Raw genomic sequence first — 20,912 nt, forward strand, 5'->3', positions numbered from 1 at the left:
CACTGGTTTCTTATTCATAGAAGTCCTCAAATTAAAGATCACTTCATCACCTAGATATCTAACTAGTGGAAATGGCAAACTGCCAGGCATGATGAACTATTTAAAATTACTATTATACATGTGAGAGTTTTTTACATATTCATATAAGATGAATCAATATTTCAAAACTTTTTCTTCCTTGTTGTATTCATCTTTTTATTGACGGTATAGTCAGAGATAGACAAAGAATTTTCTGGAGTCTATCAAATTAATAAATAAAATAGTTTAGTTGTAGAAGGAAACGGTTGGGAAGTTTTAGTAGAAATTTCTAGAGGCGAGAGACTCTTGGCATGTATTCTTCTTGTATATAAAACAAGACGGCAGAGGAGGGAAACTGGACAGTCTGGGTACAGATGGTTGAGATTAGGGATTCTGCAGAAAGAAAAGCACATATTCTGGATTGTTCATTCAGATAAGGACTTTGAAGAGCAAAGCATTGAAAATGAAGAAGAAATTGAATTGGGTAACCAATCTTAGGAAAATAGAAAAGATATTTGGCAGCATCTCGATTTTAGCTGCCAATCTGAGATTGGTTATCACAGAAATTTAGAAGTTGCAGAAAAAGTTCTTCCTTATTAGAAAAAAATGTGGGTTGGGTTCCCTAGGCAGGCCAAGGTAAGATGCTACTGCAGAGTGGGTTTCCTGTTCTGGCACCAACCATTAGCCCTTGACAGCAGAAGTGAGATGAGTATAAGAAGGACTACTCTTAGTTTGATAAGGGAAAGGAAGTTAAAAGCTTGAGAAGAGTGAAAGAAGGAAAGAATGGAGCCACAAGAAAAAGAAAGCTAATAACCTAACAATAAGAAGGAAACATGAAGAACCAACATTTATATCTTAACTTTCAGCCTTTCTCCATTTCTTCATGTCTAATGAGACAAAAACAACTGGGCAAGGACTTCCAAACCACTGAAGTGGAGTGGAGTGTAGACTGGCTTGCTCACCTTCATGATCATTGTGGTATCAGCAGTGGTACTGACAATTTTGTTTATGCCTCGATATAATGGACTTCCATGTACTTTTTCGTATAGTAGAGACAGTCGAGTACTCCAGTGACAATTATGACAATAGTTGCAGGAATCTGATGACTATAGCCTTGGGAAGCATAACATGAGAAAGGAAATGCCCCTACAAACAAGGGATGGAGGCAAATTCAAACACTTAAGGACAAAGAAAAAGATAAGATGACAGCAGTGCAGCAGGCATGTATTTCTCCTTTTTCTGAACTGCTGTGCAAGCCATTTTGGCTTACTGGTTTAAGTGGTATTGGTAAGCTGTATAAAATTGCAAAGGTTTCAGCTTAAGTTTCTCTTTTGCCATGTTATTTGCTTGAAAAATCAAACTCTTGTGCTTACAATAACTTTCTAAAGGCACAAGTAGTGTTCCCTTACGTTACCTTGACAAAGCATTTGCCCCTTTGAAACAAATGCTTTTTACTATGCTATCTAACTGCTGAACCAGTGGCACAAAATTGAGATGGTATTTACTACAGCAAGATCCTTGTAAATCAAAATCTGCGCTTTATGTAAAAATTGTATTTATGAAAAGTACAGTACCAAGTATGGTGAGAATGGAGCATGGAGCAGCAGTGCTCCCTGACAGGCTATGTGAAAGTGACTTTTGCTACCATGCTTGCTTAATGGCGCCAGTGAAAAGCTGAATAAGGTGGACACTTTAAGAGGCAGTTTTCTGTAAACTTCTTGGGGTGGGAGACTTTCTCTTTGGGACAGATACTAATTTGGGATGGGTAAGATCAGAAGGTATGACGTTTAACTGCACCATTTTTTAACATATACATGCCACAAACTTTTATGTGGCAATCATTAATTCAGAAAATATACTGACTAGACAATGGTTGCCAAAATAGGCAGAACTGATGCCTTTATAGAGTTTTCAATACTAGTTAGGAGACTCTGGAGTCACGTCATGGGTTAGGACAGCTCCTACAGGCTGATGCCAGTTCTCTTGTTTTTAGGAGAGAGGTTATCACTGTAGCCTCTGCCTTTACTGTTACAGGGTGCAGTGTCCAGCTCAGTTTCCCCTATGGAGGAAATCACCACCAAAATCTTTCATAGTGAAAAGATGTAAGATAAGTGAAGTCAACAGAAGTTTCCTTAGCTTAAAGCTCCTTAAAAACTCTACATTGATTTTTAAGCTACTTTGTGAGAGATGTGTAGCTCAACAAATACTTTAACTAGAGTGTGTCTTCCTACTCACTTGGTACCCAATAGCAACAAACCATAATAAGACTTGAAAGACAAACTGATCTGGAGGAATTTTGGCTTCTTGTGTTCCCAGTTGGAACTTTGCAGCTTCTGTGACATATTCAACTCCTTTAAATGACTTACAATTCTTCCCATATAATCCAAATGATTTCAAGCTTGAAATAACAAGCCACTGGATTTTGAACCATGTGTTGAGAGCTGGATTCTCTTCTGCCTTGGGTGCTCCAGACTGTGAATTGAGTATTCCTTTAAGATGTGGGGACTCCTGTCAGGTAATCCCTCCCACGTCGCATGTTAGTACTTTGGTCCAGGTGCTGACCGCTTGTCTGCTCTTCCTGAGTCCCTGAATCTTGTGTTCATGAGTCTTGTTTCTTTATTAGCAGCCGTCTGCCTAGGTCCTCTCCAGAGTCTCCTAACTAGTATTGAAAGCTCTATAAAGGCATCAGTCCTGCCTATTTTGGCAACCATTGTCTAGTCAGTATATTTTCTGAGTTAATGATTGCCACATAAAAGTTTGTGGCATGTATATGTTCAAAAATGGCGTTGGACTATGTGATATTGTAAGCCATTGATGGTACACCATGTACAGAATATATGTGTATGAAGATTTCTCAATAAAAATATTTTTTAAAAATGGGGTTGGGAGAAATCTGGAATAGGATGAAAGGAAGTCAGCCAAATCTAATGCAGATTTAAAACCCCACAAGCGCAGGTTTAAAATTCGTAGCTAGATTTTCAGATCACCCTGGATTAAAGCCTGTTTTACAGAATAGATAGTACTTTATAATATAATACCTGTACCAAGAGTAAACACCCCTTTTCTCACAGCCTCTGGGTTTATCTTTTATAGGACTCTGGGCTCTACTTGTGATTGGATTCCAGATTTCCGACTGTAGTGTTATCCCTGCACTGAAAATAGCACATGCTCTGGGGAGTGTGTGTGTGTGTGTGGGGGGGGGGGGGAGTTCTGTGTAGATGGATTCTAGGACATTAGAAAGAATGTTGGGAGGTAGGGAAAAGACAGCTGGTGTCCTGGGTGGCATGTAAAGAATCTGGCTCCACAAAGATAGCAGTGACATGTTGTGTTGCTAATGATGGTAATTTTGGGGTACCATTAGGGACCTCATTCTGCTAACAACATTGTAAGAAGTGGGTGAATTCCCTGTTTTGTTGGGCAGTACTGAGTTGGCCTGTTTTTAGGGAATTGCAGGTGAAGTGTAATAACGTGAACACGCCAGCGATTGAGTGAAGAATGGAGAGACAAAGTGAAAGAGAAGGTGTCCCAAAGAAAAGCATCCACTGAGAAGAGGTTGTCCTGAAAACTGTGCTGGGAAAAGGGATTGGCGAGTTCCTGCTGCTCCTGCAGTGGGAAATTACACTAGACTATGACCTTTTACAGACAGGAGACCACCCAGAAGAGGGGACTCACTGTAATTGGCACTTTATATTATGTGTCTAATGTCAGAAGCAGTGTATATATGTAATAGGAATCTGGGGTTTCTAATTCTAGCTCTGTCACTAGGAATGAATTTAGTGGTGATGCAGGTTAGATATTTTCTCTCAGATTCTTTCTTTTAGAACAAAACACGACTACTATTTTTGTTTTTGATCATATAGGCAGTAGAATAAGTGAGACAGATTTCAAAGCCCTGTCTTTGAAGTTCCTTCCACTTTTAATTCTGTACACCTACATTGAATGCCTATTATATGGTGGGCATTTTGCTAGCTGCTCTAGGAATTAAGAAAGAAATGAACCAGTCCTGCTTTCCAGCTGTTTAGAGTCTAGTGGGAGATACAAATACAAAAACAGGATGGAAATGTTCAAATAAAAGCAATGCTAAGTGCATTAATTGTATAAAAAGTATTAAGATGGCTATTTTACCAATGTGTTGTGGGAAATCAAATGAAAGAAAGTGGGTTTTACATGTATTGAAACCTTATCATATTTCATCCTAGTTATTTAGAATTTTATTTCTTCCAAGTAGGTATTTTTGTTTGTTTGTTTTTGGCATGGGTAGGCTCCGGGAATTGAACCCAGGTCTCTGGCATGGTAAGCAAGAATTCTGCCACTGAGTCACCATGGTACCACCAAGTAGGTTTTTAATTATAAAAATTATACAGGCTTATGGAGAAATATTTACTGACACTTCTGTTATTATGGACTTGTCTACTTTTCTTTATTACTCTGCGTTGGTTCAATTCTCCATGGTAGTGAGAAGGAAAAAAATCAGCAAACTTCTAGGCGCATGTAATACAACTTGCTTCAAAAGGTTACACAGCCAGAATATTCGTTTGAGTTTCCTTCCAGTCCTGTAGATTTGTGCCTATGCAGTCGTTGTCTCCTTAAAAACAGACAATGCAAAATGAATTCACAAAAACATCAGTGTATTCATGTGAATGTACTGGCAGTCAGTAGTACTACCCTGTTCCAGAAAATGTGTGATTCAGAATGAATACTTCTATTTACAGTTTTGTGGTGATTGCTAAATTGGAGTGTTCCATAGGGTTTGGGAAGAAACCATTATATGCATTTTTAAATTTTAGCAGAAGGAAGTAAATTAAGCCTTATAATAATGTGTTGATTATACTGGTAAATTCACTATTCATGATATTAGACGGTCACTGTATGACAGTGTTGATTTGTATAGTTGTGCGGTGTATTGGACATAGGCACCCAATTCTTTTTCACATTCAATTTTTAACACTCAGTTAAAATTGCGTGTTAAAACAGTAGGAACTAAAAACTGTAGGAAACCATTGCCAATGCTTCTTAGATTCTATGTATATATGAATCACCTGTCAGTGTTATTAATATGAAGAAACTGGTTGTTCCATAGATGGGTTCAGTAAATCCAGCCATTCTTTATTTTCAGTGAGCTCTCAGAGATGCCTTCACTGCCCATCCAATGACCACTTGTTGAGTAGCTAGCTATAAACGGTGGTCTAAACCATTTGTTCTCAAACTTTGCTGGAGAGAATCATCTAATGTTTTAAAAATCTTGGTACTCAGCCTTTATCCCATACTAATTCAACCCAAATCTCTATGTTTTAGAACTCCTGATTTTATTCCCAGATGCAGCCAGGTTGGTTAAATACTTAACAATTGCCTTGCACTTGCAACTTTATCCATTATAGAACTCTCAGACGTTTTCCGGACTTTCCTCTAAGTGAAAGGTGACTATTCAACATTTTGTTTGAATTCATAATTAGGCATAATTCCTTCCCACTACAACTTCTGTGTGGCAATTAAAATTATAGTATTATTAGTATGAGGAGAGGTCTCTATAGCCATGACCACAGAAAGTAGAGACTGCACAATTCGTTCTCCGCCCTCATCTCTGCCACACTAGGCCAAGGCTCCGCTGGGTGTCTCAGCTCCTATTTGTGTTCTCAGAAATGCAGATACTCTGCAATCCCTTTCGAAGCATGCTGATTTGTGTTCTCATCAGTTAATCCAGAGGAGGGAGTGGCTTTTGCAATTCTTCTACAGGAGGAAGCACCTTTTTCCAATTTGTCCAAAGATGCCTTTCTAACTCAGTGTATTCTCTTTCTGCTAAAACAATCTGATACATTGAGTGTCCCTTCTCACCAATACTTCCTAACAAAAGTCAAAGCATATTGCATGTTGTAAAGATACAACAGAAGCCCTGCAGCTTCATTCCCAACTGCATTCAGGAGAGAGGCAACCTGTACAAGCGTTAAACTGCTCTTAAGCATTTCAAATGCAATTGACTTTTATTTAATTATTATAACTATGATGAATGTTTTGGTTATTTTCAATTTGTTACTTTCTTACTCCAAGCCAACAAACATCCTATAAATGTGATTTAAATATTTTATCATTCTTTTCATTCAAATAGTTTTGCTAAAGTGAAAAGTAAAACTTCTAAAGTGAAAGTAAAACTCTTCTAGAAAAATTGATTAAGTACTAATAACGTTTTTTAGGAACTCCTGGCTAATTTTCTTTAAATACTTGTTTGCTATAAATCTTATTTAAAAAGCTCATGAATAATTATTCAAAATCCCATTATTTGTGTGTTTAAATTAATCAGCATCCTTACCAATAAATCAGATTTTCTATTCATATTTGATAAATTTATATGTGCAATTTGTAAAGTTGTTGAAAAGGAAGCAGTTTATGATTTGCCATCAGAAGTGGTTTTCCTGTACTCAAGCCATGTTGTTTGTATTTCCACTTTGTTTTTACAGACTAAAACTGGTATTGCATTGTTGTACGATGAAAGGTCTGAAAATGCCTATGACATCCGATTGAAGCTAACAAAAGAGGTACTAACAATTCAAAGACAAGATGTCATCTGTATTAGTGGAAGCAATCACAGTGCAAATGTAAGTGCTTCTGGATCTCCATGCTTCCAGTGATATGTTGCAAATATGTTTCAGATTTATGAGCCAAGAAGTTCTGATGCAGGGAAAGCCAATTAAACTATTGGCTCAGAATGTTTGCTAATGAAAATCTCCTAGCCATTATTTAAACAGCCCTAACTACTTGTGTGAGTCTCTTCATAAAAATATTACTTTTACAGTTGTATCATTTATTCTCTCCTTAACTTTAATTTCTTTGTTAAAAGAGTTTCCTTGAGAAGCTTTATATTTAAAAACAAATAGCCTCCAATGCCACAATGTTGAAATATCACATATTATAATTGGAAACTAAATAAACACAATGTAATGAATAATCTGTGTACTAAAAGAATAACTTTAGGATTTCCATCTACAATGACATATAATGAAAAATAAAACAGGTACTTTTCAATATTTGGTACCAATTCTGTCCCTGCGCAGCTGTGGATATAAATATGAATTTTCATTCTGGAAGCTTAGTCCTTCTTGGCTTCAGCTGTACTCTGAATCACAAATTAAACTTTTTTAAGAGTTAGAAATTTATTTATTAGATGCAGTAGAATGTTGAATATATATTAGGGAATTTTTTTGGCAAATTCTATTTCACAGTTTATCTCAAACAGGACTAATAAACAAGGGATATAGTATATTAAATTCATATTCAATTTCCTGATTTTTCTTCTAGGACCCTTATTAATTTCACCTGTATTAATACATGCACATATGTACATATAATGCCAGCTTTGCTCAAGGACCCTTCCTTACCCTTTCCTTTAAATATATCCATTGGTTATGAAAACTGATACTCAATAAATCATGTAAGTGAGAGGAAACTTTTTACAGTGTGTTTTGGAAAACATTCCAAAGAGCATTTCCATTTTCCAGTCTGTGGCTGGCTTTTTCACGGAATCCTTGTTTCTTTGGTTTTCTGATTTCTCATGACCTTCAACAGGAAATGAAATAAACAGGGTCAGTTTTCTCCTAATTTGCAATCCTCTGATCAGCACCTCTTTAAGAGGTACAGATCCTAGAAAAATATATCTTTATTACTCTCCTTAGAAAGTCAGATACGATTCCCAAATATAAGCCATTCCAGACTTATGTTTGTATCTTACGCATCTATTGCCACTTGAGAATAGCATTGCTTATGTCTTCAACTTGAGGTTTCCCCCGCTTCTTCTGATACCTAAAACCCAAATCTACCCTCTTCTATGCACACTGAATGTCTGTCAGTCCATACAATTCTTCCAGTCTACAATCTCTGCAGTTCCAGTACTAATTAAACCAAAATAAAAGGAAGTGGAGGATGAGAGCGCCATCCTTTCCCCTGTGTTCCCTTCTATCTCAGACCCAGGAATTGGATCCCATGCTTTCTTTTACGTCTTCATTCTAGAAACTCCAATTGCTTATCAGCAGCTTTCATAAGATTCTACACAGCCTCAAGGCCTTTTTGTTTCTAACATGTCAATAAATCTCATGCCCTTTTTTAATTAATCCGATCACTAACCATTAGCTTGACTTTTTTCCCCACCCTCTACTTGTTCTAAGTAGCAAACAAGGATGGGAGTGAGTGGAAAGGGGGAAATTTTGGGAACATTTCTTTACCTTTTAAATATTTTCCTTCCTAATCAATTTTTAAAACTATAGAAAATACTATACATGTTTGTAAAAACATTGAATATTTTTATGTTTTATTGGCCAGGAAAAATAAATTGCATTCTATTTTAAATTCATAGCTTCAGATTCTGTACCCAGATTAAATTCTTAATGAAAATTAAGATTCTTCCCTAAGAAAAATACGTATATACTGATACAGATATAATTATACAAACACTTTTGGGGCTTTAATAATGCCTAAATGCATCTATTGGCTTGAGATTACTATTTCCTGCTCTGAAAGAATGGAATTGGATTAGAACACATAGTTAATATGTTAATAAAATTTACCCATAACACATAGTTAATGTGAATTTCTGTTCATTTCTGTGGTTCTATTTTCCTTCAGATCTCTCCTGGTTCTGTAAGAAACCTTTCTGTTTGGAAATATAGTGAACTTTTTTGTGAATAAACCTAGATATCCGGGTTGGATAATTGGGGAAGGGGAAAATACAGAGGAAATCTTTTTTTCACAGAAGTATGTAATCAGTGATTGAGAGATTTTTTTACATACCCACTTAAAGGATCCTACCGGAATCACCCCACTAGTTTCATGAAGAATTAAACCTTGTATTCTTCACTTGACCATATAAGAAAAAAGTATCCTTGCCATGAAAAAATAGAGAATTTGAAGGGCTATTTTTAACAAAAGTCATGTATAATTTTAGAATTAGAGGCAGGACATCCCTCCTGGGTATTCACAACATGGCAGTGCATATTGCATTCATGTTTTCGAGCATGTTCTATGTTACCTCCGTCAGGGACCCTGGAAGGGTAAGTGGAGATTTTTGATCTGATGGAACCCTGAGTTCCTGGGTGGATCCATAGTAGTTGAAAATTAACCATCACATTCAGTTCAGCACGTGTTTATTGAGCATGCAATGGAGATCTTAAAGTCAAGCTGAAATTAGGCCATCATTGGGATTCAAAGCTTGACTATTACCACAAAAGAATTACTAATATGTATAATAGAATGACATATATGTGCCAGTACTGTTGTGAGCATATTACATGCAAAAACTCACTGAATTCCCACCATCACTGTGCAGTAGCTGCCATGGTGATCCCCATGTTACAGGTAGCCTAAGGGATGCCGAGGTTAAGTAATTTACTTATTGATCCTCCTGTATTTGCTACTGTGTCAGTCATCCCTATCTCAGAATCACATAGCCAATGCCCTGTTTGCCTAGTCTATGTATTACCTCCAAAGTCTTCACTAATGTAATATGCTTACACTGGCAGCTCAATTTTTAAGATAAGTTTTTCTTCTTGTTAGCAAGAGTACTGATGATTAATTTTTATATTTAAAGCTCTAATTTCAGTATAAAGCCCATGCTTACTTAAAAAGTTAGCTTTTTCTGATTCAATACTTATTCAGTAGATTAACTCAAATGGAATTTGTTTTGTTTTGAAACCTAATCCAAAGTGAATTTTAAACCTTTGCTTGTGCTTAGATTCTTGTTTGCCTGTTGAGAAGATATGATTAAGGGACAGATTTATATCTTGTTTTCTTGAACCTGCAGAAAAAAACACAATATCAATTAAATGCCAGATAATATTTTTATCCCAAAAAGAGACACAAAATCTAAATATACTCTTTTAGGAAACAAATCAATTTTTAAATTGTGATGAGTCAGTGTCAGAGTTTAGAATTGCAAATTCGTATTTCATTAATTTTTTATTTCTTCAGGTCAACATAGTCATTTGAATGTCTGCTATCTCAGGATTCTCTAATTATTTGTGCAAGACAGTATGCAATTTTACCATATAGAAGAACCAGCTTTCCCTCACACTACAGAGTTTCTGTTTACATTGACTTATTTTTATATTTTTTGTGTACATTTGAGATAATTTTATCTTTCTATATTGGAAGTTTATGTTGGTGGCTGGAGTTAACACTGTGGAGAACTTACACATGAAGACAAAGTTTTAATAGGTCCCTGTGTTCTAGTTGATACTTTAAATCACGGCAAATTTATATTTGGAATATGTTTTAAAGATTTCCATATTCTCATTTTGCTGTTTAGGAAATTAAGATTCAGGAAGAGGATTTTATTTCACAAAATTAATTACAGAATTAATTCAGTATTTGCTGTACTGCTTACTGCTCTCTAAGGGAGATCATCTAAGGGAGACTGTCTGATAAATTAGTGAAGATAACAGCAAAAGAAGCAATGTGGTGTGTGACGTATCTAGGGAAGAATAAGCAGAGCTGAACAAAAAAACGTCAAATAAACATTTTTGCTAATCCAGTGTCATCTAGATACTGTGACTTAATGTATAGATCGAGCGATGGAACCCAGGAGTCTAGCCAGATAGAAGGATTGATCAGACTCTTTCAACTTCATAAACAGGCTGCAAAAATGCCATATCTTTAGTGAGTGAACTTGAAAACACTTCTATCCCACAGAAGGGGTGCCCTGGGAATATTTACTTGTCTCGGAAATTATTACTTCCAGTAGGTATTGGCTCTGGAAAAAGGGGAAACAAATAAATATCCCTAAGAATCCCTAACCCAAAATCTATCCTCATACGTGTGGTGCTAGAATGTCTACTTACTTGTGTGCCCTGAGAGACCTCAACCTGAAAATTAACTTTAAAGTGGTATCAGGCTTGGAAGTTCCTTGGATACAATGTAGAAGTGAAATAGACATCTTCAGTGGAGGAATGACTTTTCGTTCAGGCCTTAAATATTTCCTGACTATAAGTGTCAAAGGATCTTCTGGAGATCACAATAAAAATCACAAAATCATATGGAAGAATATGCAGGAGATGGCAGAAACTGGCTAACAAGAGATTTCAGGTTTTAAAAGTAACAGATGCACAATATAAAATACATGTGATTGTTATGCCTAAAGATATAAAAAGGGGTATCAAAATAGGAAAGAGGAATAGAGGTTATAAAAGTTGATTTGGCAGATGGGAAAACAAATTGAAGGGAATATCTAAAAATAAAAATGAAAAAAAAACAGTAAATGAAATCAGAACCTCAATATACTAGTTAAATAACATATTAAACAGAAAGGGAAAATATTGAATTATAAAATACAGCTGAAGAAGTAACACAGAATGAAACAAAAAGGGCAGGAAAATATAAAAGAAAAGTTAGGAGGACAGAATGAAATTGTTGAACATAGGACTAAGCAAAGATCCATAAGAAAGAACAGTGAAAAGGGAGGTGAGATAATCTGGAGAGAATAGCAGAAAAATTTACATAATTGATGAAAGACATCAGTCCTTAGATTTAGTCACCCAATAGATTCCAAGCAGTATAAATAAAAATAAATCTGCTCTTCTTTTCTTGTAATATTCTTATTTGGTTTTATATGTTATGCTTATATAAAGGACTTGGAGGTGTTTATTCTTTTTTTTTCTATTATATGGAAAATTTTGGTGGTATTGGTGTTGTAGGTTCCTTAGGGAAGATTTTGGGAAGATTTTTCTGGTTAAAATCAGTAATTTATATATTGATGTTAAGTATTAGGATTAAATCCAGAATATTTTAGCTTTGTATTCAAATTACTTTATATAATGGTCCTTATCTAATCTTATAAATTTATAGCTTTTGCTTCCCCTATGAATTTCATTTAGGCCATTGGCCATATTTCTTTTGGTGTTTCTATTTAATTAGTTGTGTGTTTGCTTTGCCGCTTCTATTCCATATTTACCTTAGCATCAAAGATCATGCTTTTCTTCTCCAGTGTTTACCATATGTTTCTTTACACTGTGAAAAAGAGTCAAAAGTAATTTTTAGATAACAGAGTAAATGAATGAATGAGTGGAAAAGCAGATGCATTTTATAACATGTAAATTAAGATTATTAAATACCATGTTTAATGTACTAATCAAGTCAGTAGCATGGTTCTATAAGTTTAGAAGGTGTTGACAAGATTTCCGTTGAGCTTGTCAAAATTATTTCGGAAAAGTAGATTTCTACCTACATTATAAGTAATGTGAAGGATACAAAAGTTACTTTACTGGTCATACAAAAAGGTGCCCTAAAAAGTAAGGTAATTCCTAAAGTATGTCATTTATAAAATATCACTGGCATTGACAGCAGAGAGCTGCAAGATTTAGCCTTCTACTTTCAAGAAAAAGTTGGCAGTCTTGTTAAAAAGTTCTGAAAACAAGTAGTGAAATTTAATCATCAGCAAAATTTCTAGAAGATGCCTCCAACATAGTTTGTAATGGCTGACTCTCGCTAAATTCTACTGTGACTTACTTTCTAACACTAATTTAGTTCATTAAAATGCCTCCTAAGAGAACACATATTGTAGCTTACTTTACTGGGCAAAAGTTGTAAATTTAGAAAATTATGGCAATCTTAAAATAGTGAAGCGTTTGGGCATATTTGTTATAAAATTTTACAGCGAGGTTTACTTTAAAGATGAAATAGACTTTTTTCTGTATGTGTGTGTGTGTATGAGTGCATGTGTGTACTTTATAAGAAAATCAAAATTAAAAAAAATCATTCTAATATAATTTTAAATACCTAAATATAGCAGTAGGGAAGATAATTTGCAAAATATGCTAAACAGTATTATAACATTTCAAAAAGAAAAAAGTTTCAAAGCAATTAAACCTTTGTAATTATCATCTATAATTATTATATTCAACATATTACCATAAATATTTCACAACTCTTCCACTTAAGAAACAAATTTGGTAGGTTCTGGGAAGATGGCCAAATAGGGTAGATTGAGTTCGGCCCTGCTCCCAGGAAAAGTTAGAGAAGGGACGGGAGGCCGACTGAGATGGCGATTCAAGAGTGCAGCTGACTGGGAGAACCTTCTGCACCACATAGGGTGACCCTGATTGCAACAGCCGTGGAATTGAAATGCAGAAAACTAGACCCTGATGCGGAAGCACAGAGCCCACAGGAGTGCGTGAATGAAGAGACGGGGCCTAAGAAGTAAACCAAGCTGCATTTCTTGAATGCACTACCCTCATCGGTACTGCCCCGTGACCTGCGATTCACCCCATGCCCCATGTACCTGAACCGCATCACCCCCACCCCACTCCCTGTGTTCCAAGCGCCCCTGCCCCACCAGCCCCCAGTACACATATCTGCCCCACACCCTCGTCCCAAGTGCAACCCATGCAGCCCAGCCCACCTTTTCTGCACCCCTCCTGAGCACTTATCTCCCCCTCCCTGCTCCCTGTAGGCTGTGTCCAGGGCATAAATGCTGAGGCTCAAACCTCCATACCCAGGCTACACCCGACCCTGCCCACAGTGTGGCACAGCCTCACCCTACCCCACCCTGACCTCTGTGCATCCGTTTATGGCACTCCTAAACCTGTGCATGTGCACAACTCCCAATCACGTCCTTCAACTCTGGGAGCTTCACTTTATGGCACTCCTAGACTCACACATGAACACGGCACTCAATAATGCGTCCCAATTCTGAGAAAGCGGTGACCTACACAGCTGAAAAATCACATCTGCCTCCAGACCATGAAAGCATAATGCTGACCCACTGACATAGCTCTGCGCATGTGCACAAAGGGCCCTGCACCCTAGAGCAGCACACACCAGGGTTATGCCCCCCAGACCTGTGCACCTGCACAGCTGCATCCTCCCTGGCTGCTAGGCGCCCACATTCACAAGTATCAGCTTCACATCCCCAACCTGCACCCATATCTGTGTTGCAACGCATCACCACACATGTTGAATCCCATTCTGTACCCTGCATACTGCTATACATCCACCCCAGGGACACAAGGCTTTAGACTAGTGAAGGAAATCGACTCCCAAAGTAAATCAACTGAGATATTACATGTGACAAGAACAACAGACAATCACTAAGCATATCACAATGTAGACAGATACCGCCCTGCCTAACAACCAAATTAAGACACCAGAGGAGGCACAGACGTTGGAACAACTAATCAAAGATGTTCATATAACTCTGCTTAATAAAATAAGTGGGATCGCAAATGCCATAAAAGAGATCAAGAAGACAGTAGAAGAACATAAAGAGGAATATGAAAGATTAAATAGAAAAATAACAGATATCACAGAGATTAAAGACTCTGTTGACCAAATAAAAAACATACTAGAGGCACACAACAGCAGATTTGAAGAGACAGAAGAATAAGTGATATAGAGGACAGGATAACTGATTTCGAACACTCAAAACAGCAAATGGCAAAAAAAAAAGAGATGGAAAAATTTGAACTGGATCTCAGGGAAATGATAGACAAAACAGAGTGCACAAATATAAAAATTATTGGTCTTCCAGAAGGAGAAGAGAAGAGTAAAAAACAGGAAGAGTAGTTGAGGACATAATGGGGGAAAACTTCCCAACTCTTATAAAGGATGTAAATATACAAGTCAAAAAAGCCCAGTGAACTCCAAACAGAATAAATTCAAATAGGTCTTCCCCAAGACAAGTCCTAATCAGTCTGTCAAATGTTGAAGAAGCAGAAAATTCTTAAAGAAGCAAGAGAAAAACAGTTTACTATATACAAGAGAAACCACATAAGACTGAGTTCAGACTACTCAACTGTCACTATGGAGGCAAGAAGGCAGTGGTATGATATTTTAAGATCCTGAAAAGAGAAAGACTTCCAGCCAAGAATTCTATACCCCGGCAAATTGTCCTTCAAAACTGAGGGGGAGTTTAAAATTTCCACAGACCAGCAAATCCTGAAAGAACTTGTCAACAAGAGACCAGCCCTACAAGAAATACTAAAGGGAATTGTGCCTGTTGAAAAAAAAAAAAAGAAAAACAGGAGAGGGAGGTCTGGAGGAGGGCACTGAATTGAAGAGTCCCAGTAAGGGTGACTTAAAGGATACAAAGAGAAAGAGGGAAAAGAATATACAGATTTGACAAATAAAATACAAAGGATAAAATGATAGATTAAAAAAAACACTTTTGCAGTAATAACTTTGAATATTAATAGACTAAACTTACCAATTAAACAATACAGAATTGCAGAATGGGTTAAGAAATATAATCCAGCTTTATGCTGCTTACAAGAGGCTCATTTTAGGCACAAGGATACAAATAGATTGAAAGTGAAAGGATGGAAAAAGATTTTCCACGCAAAAGTTGTAACCAAAAGAAAGCAGAAATAGCTATACTAATATGGACAAAATAGAATTTAAATATAAAGACATCATTAGAGACAAAGAAGGACACTATATATTAATTAAGGGACAAAATTCACCAAGAAGATATAACAATCATAAATGTTTATGCTCCCAATCAAGGATCTCCAATGTACATGAGACAGACATTGGCAAAACTAAAGGGAGCAACAGTTGTTTCAACAATGATAGTAGGAGACATCAATACACAACTCTCCTCTATAGATAGAACGACCAGACAGAAGATCAATAAGGAAACAGAGAAGTTAAATAATTTCATAAATGAATTAGACCTAACAGACATATTTGGTTTGCGCCCCAAAACATAAGGATGTACATTCTTCTCTAGTGCTCATGGAACGTTCTTCAGGATAGATCAAATGCTGGGGCATAAAACAGGTCTTTATAAATGTAAAAACACTGAAATTATTCAAAGCACTTTCTCTGATCACAGTGGAATGAAGCTGGAAATCAATAACCACCAAAGAATGAGAACATGCACAAATATATGGAGATCAAATAACACACTCTTAAACAGCCACTGGGCTAACGAAGAAATTGCTAGAGAAATCAGTAGCTATCTGCAGATGAATGAAAATGAAAATACAGTTATCGGAACTTATGGGATTCAGCAAAGGCTGTGCTGAGAGGGAAATTTATTGCCCTGAATGCCCATGTTAAAAAACAAGAAAGAGCAAAAATCGAGGACTTAACAACAAACCTGGGAGAACTTGAGAAAGAATGCAAACTAACCCCAAAGCAAAACAAGGAAGAGAAATAACTAGGATTAAAGCAGAGTTAAATGACTGGGCAAACAAAAGAACAATAGAAAGAATCAATAAAAAGAAACAAATTTTCAGATACAGCTGAAACCTTGCACTCCTATCCATTCTCCTGCCATTTTTTCCCTAGAGGTTATCACCATATTGATGATGTTGCATATTAAATGTTTAAATTTCTTGTTTCATATATATTTTCCACAAGCAACATATATGCTGTTTGTCTGGTTTTCAAATTTACTGGAATATAATATTATTATACCTTAATTTTACAAACATGTTCTTAAATTTATCCATAATTCATGTTGATAAAATCTGTTACTTTTCATTCTTATAAATTTTATATGAATCAACCAATATTGACTGATAATTCTTTGCACATTCTTTTAGGATTTAAGCCCTTCCACCACCCCCAGTAAAATTTATATTTTCAAAATAGCCACTATATTTATTTCAGTAAACCTCACTTTTCAGTGATGCATAAATTCTCAAGTTTTTGACCCATATGCAAGGTAAATTCTCTTTGTTAAAATTTCAAAGCATAAAGAAGAATGATAATGTTTATCTGTTTAGTTGCTCATCAGCTTTGTGTGAATAACAGTGAAATAGGAATACTATAGAGTTGTAATGAATTTTTAGAAACTCAAAGCATAGGTGTTACTTTTGAATCCTTGTAATATGGTTTTGACTCAAACACCTGAGTTGAATAAATATGCATAATTGTTGTACAAATAAATCTTTATGTTTTGATATCCTTACCTTAGACCCATAAAGAATAGTTTATTTATTTCAAGTGGTAAATTTAGATTCTTCATCTCACCAAAGAAATTTTCCTTGAGTTAATTTAAAGGGTAGAGAGATATACAAAAGCCCCATCCTAAAAAAGGATGTTATAGAAGTGTTTGCTAATGCAAAGAGAAATACCCAAATCCTCAAAAAGAAAAATACTTATTTGCCCTCCCTCTACTCCACTTATTTCCAATATTAGACTCCATCAACAATTTTTTTCAAAAATAAAATACTCAAGTTATTTCAAAAATTTTTCTAAAATAAAATATTACTGAAAATTCTTTATCTAAATCCCTAAATTTTTTATTTTTCTTTCAGGCCCTTCAATTATATCATGAAAAAAAATCTCGTTTCACTCTTACTAGCCTTTCAGATGTGTTTATTTCCTTTATAACAAGGAAGGTTTGGTTCATGCACTCTGTAAATAATAGCATCCTAAGAAAGAGGATGTAAGTTGGTTTTCAGGGAGGAAGAGGAGATGGGGTATCAGCATTTCAAATTGCCACAAGAAGATTTTTCAGCTGAGTAAACCCTCATAGGAGGGAGAAGGGTTGCATGCCTAATGGCATTATGGAATACAGTTTATTTCTATAACTGACTGAAATTTATCTTTCTAGAAATTGCAATATTCAAACAAGAAAATGAGTTTAGAAGTGTAACAAATTTAAATTTAGGGTTAAGTTCATAGTAAATGTCTAAAGTTAAGATGTGTGGCCAAATCATAAATATCAAAAATAGAACTTGCAGAACAAACTTTTAGAGGACCAGAATTAGAAATCTTACTTTGTGTGTTCCAATTTCTCCTTTTTTTGATGAAAAATATATCATGGATAAGAATGATCTGCCTTAAAAACAGCTCTACACAAAATATGTAGAGTCAGAAGATTACTTGGCAATGACTAAGTACGTACTATCTTAATGTTGTCAGCTACCAAGACAGAAACATGAATTAAATGTCAAAACACAGTTGGGATTAAATGATAAGATGTAGAAAAATATTTTCTGAAAAAACCTATCTCATGTTTGTTGACAAAAGAACTGGATTCAAGTTGAAAAGAATTTATTGAGTATGGGATTCAAGTGGAAAAGAATTTATTTATCAGACACCTTGGCATCCAGACTTAGTTCTCAAAAATTTATGATGGGCATTTTGATTGTGTTCTCAATGCAGCCTTGTAATAAGTGAGCGAGGTTTCTGAATACAGACAGCGAAGAAGTTATGTTTGTAGGGGAATAAGCGTTTTAATAGAGGAGGTCTGGCTATAGTTTTTCTTAGTCACTGAGGCTTCTGTGTCTGGCACCTGATCTATTTAGGTAGTTGACCCTAAAAGAGTATGTAATGAATCTTGGTTGCATGATTTTGGTTGGATTAGAAAATACCTTTTGATAGCAGTAGGCTTTTTCTAATGTCAGTTTATACTCGTATATCTATTAATAGAACCATTATGGGATGTTCTAGCCATGTCTTTAAAATTAAATGATCGGCTCTACCTTGGATATGGGATCATAACAAATCAGGACATAGGAGAAATAGTGACTTTAGCTGGGCTGCAGTATGTCAGGTCTCAATTAAAAGCTGCAGAACGTTTGGTTCCCATTTATTTATTTTTTTCATCAACCATGCGTTGATGAAACCAAGAAGCGTTTTTTCACTTCTGTGTTGAAAAAAATAAAGTTCTTAAACGTGCTAATGTTAAAATCATTTCGAACCTTAATAGTTATAAAATCTTTGTCTATGCAAGTATGAAGTCATGGGGCAGTGCAATGGTGGCTCAGCGGCAGAATTCTCACCTGCCATGCTGGAGACCCGGGTTGGATTCCCAGAGCCTGCCCGTGCCAAAAACAAACAAACAAACAAACAAACAAACAAACAAAAAACGTATGAGATCATGGATTGGCCGAACTGTTCCTACCAGTTTTGAAATACTTGAGCTCCTTGATGCTTGAATGAGATAGTTTTAAAACAGAGAATAACAAGCTTTTATAGAAGAGACTAAACACCTCTGACACTTTTATGTAAAATATCATGGTTTACAACTTACTTTTATTTAATTTGCACTCCAAGGTAGGTCTGGTGTTTTTATCCTAATTTTCCAGATACAAAACTCAGTCTTAGAGAGATGTAAATGGGTGGCTCAGATTTTCTATAGAAATAAAAATTTTAGCAGGCTTAATAGATTAAATACTTGAATAAATCAAGGGTGGTGAGGAAGGGTTGTCAGAATCAGATATTAGACTCTTCAACTTCTAGTGAATAACATATTATGTTAGCAAAATATGTTAACAATGTAATCTTTCTTACCTAACCTAATAGTAATGTTAGTCCAGATATTTGGTATCAGTAAATTCATTTTGCAAAGACTGATCACTTTCTTGATATTTCCATTGAATTGCCTTTCTGAGATCTATGTGAAGAAAATGACAGATTTTAAACAGATGTCACCGTTGTTTGGGAAGGTCTTTTGAGGCAGAAACCAACTTATTTCTTCTGAAAATATATTTTCCCTGAATTTATTTGCTTGCTCTCATTGAAGTTCAGATGCTTATATTAGTGACTAAAATTTAGAAAACTTCGTGGAATATTTTCAGAATTTCCATATAGTGGAGATTCCTAGTTAATATATTAGATAATCCAATTTTTAAATAATCTGTTGCTCAGAAAAGTTTTCTTGGAAGCATATGATGTGTTGAGTCATGCAAAAAACAGTTGGCAGATGGATTCTTTTTTTAATCTACATTCCCACACTATAATTTGAATGTAGTAGTAATTAATTTATTGAATGAAGGAAGGATGGAAGCGTGAGTGAGTGAATGGATAAACTTCCCCTTTTTTTTTGTCAGTTCACAATCATTGTTAAACACTGACTGATTTTGAAACTTAAATTTATATACTTACAAGAGAGAAAATGTTATGCTTTAATATATAGAAGAATCTCCCTCTCCTTGCCAATAGAAACACCCTTAGAAATCCTATGCAATCACAGTGAAATTTAAAATAATGCCTGCTTCTGCTGTCCCATGATAAGGTGTGGATGAGAAGCTTTTCTTGCATTTCAGATAAGTGCTTGGAATAGGTTTCTAATAGAAAACCATAGTATACATGTCTTAGGAGCAAGTTCAACTTTGCTGTTTACCAGTCTTCCATTTGGAATACAGCCTTGGATAAGGAAAAATTCCAAAGCCAAAGATGGCTAAGAAGATAAAGATCCTAAAATAAAGCTTTCTTTTGGGGTGTGATTACATAAATATTGCATCAGTTAAAAATGTTATATGTTCAAGGCTCAAAATAGAGTGTAAAATTTCGAGGTAAAATGTTATTTAATGTGTTCCTCTGCATGCACTTAAAATTGGATATACTTATTCTAAATTTCGTTTTTTTTTATTTTGAGCTTATAATGCATTATTCATTCCTAAGAATAAAGTGGATTTTACAAATTGTGGGAGATGCATATTATAAATGCTGTAGCAAGTTTTCTCGTATGTCTTAGTGTATTGTTGTCTTTTATTGCTGGCAGTGAGCCCACACCCTATATGGCAGCAGAGCTCAACAGTGCTCTGGTTTACCTACTTATTCATCTTACTCCACCATCCTTGCTTTCTAAACAGAGTTTCATTTTAAAAAGTCATTCAATCTGAAAACTCTTAAGTTTTCACTAAAAAATTAAAACTACATATGTCATTGTCCTTATTTTGGATGGTATAGTTTTGAGGTAAAAATACACTTTTCTACATCCATTGATCTAACTAATCCTAAGCCTCTTTATTTCATCCACTCTCAGCAGTATTGCAAGTTCCGTATCTAGCTGTAGTTAGTTAGAAATTACTTTAGCCAGTTTAGAACACAGCAACGTATTTGATGATAAGATGACCTGATGATAAGTACTTTGGTGATTTGATCATTTCAGTAGCCACTTAAAGGTCTATTGTACTTTCATTTTTTATCAATATCTACATATTTAAATACTGTTAGGC

The 20,912-nt window shown here is 35.5% G+C and overlaps 1 protein-coding gene across 16 annotated transcripts in view; it reads left to right on the forward strand.

The window, feature by feature from the left end:
• SNTG2 (syntrophin gamma 2) overlaps window positions 1–20,912 on the forward strand; it is a 484,887-nt gene that overhangs the window by 164,007 nt on the left and 299,968 nt on the right. For 13 of the 16 annotated variants that reach the window (XM_077153049.1, XM_077153052.1, XM_077153057.1 and 10 more), the window contains one exon: window positions 6,471–6,608. In XM_077153049.1, coding sequence (XP_077009164.1) covers window positions 6,471–6,608 — 138 coding nt within the window. Of the gene's footprint in view, window positions 1–3,247; window positions 3,692–5,313; window positions 5,436–6,470; window positions 6,609–20,912 lie in introns of those variants that run through there. The other 3 variants (XM_077153058.1, XM_077153053.1, XM_077153046.1) reach the window with 3 other exon arrangements.

The sequence above is a fragment of the Tamandua tetradactyla genome, chromosome 3 (assembly GCF_023851605.1).
Source record: "Tamandua tetradactyla isolate mTamTet1 chromosome 3, mTamTet1.pri, whole genome shotgun sequence".
NCBI classification, from domain to species: Eukaryota; Metazoa; Chordata; class Mammalia; order Pilosa; family Myrmecophagidae; genus Tamandua; species Tamandua tetradactyla.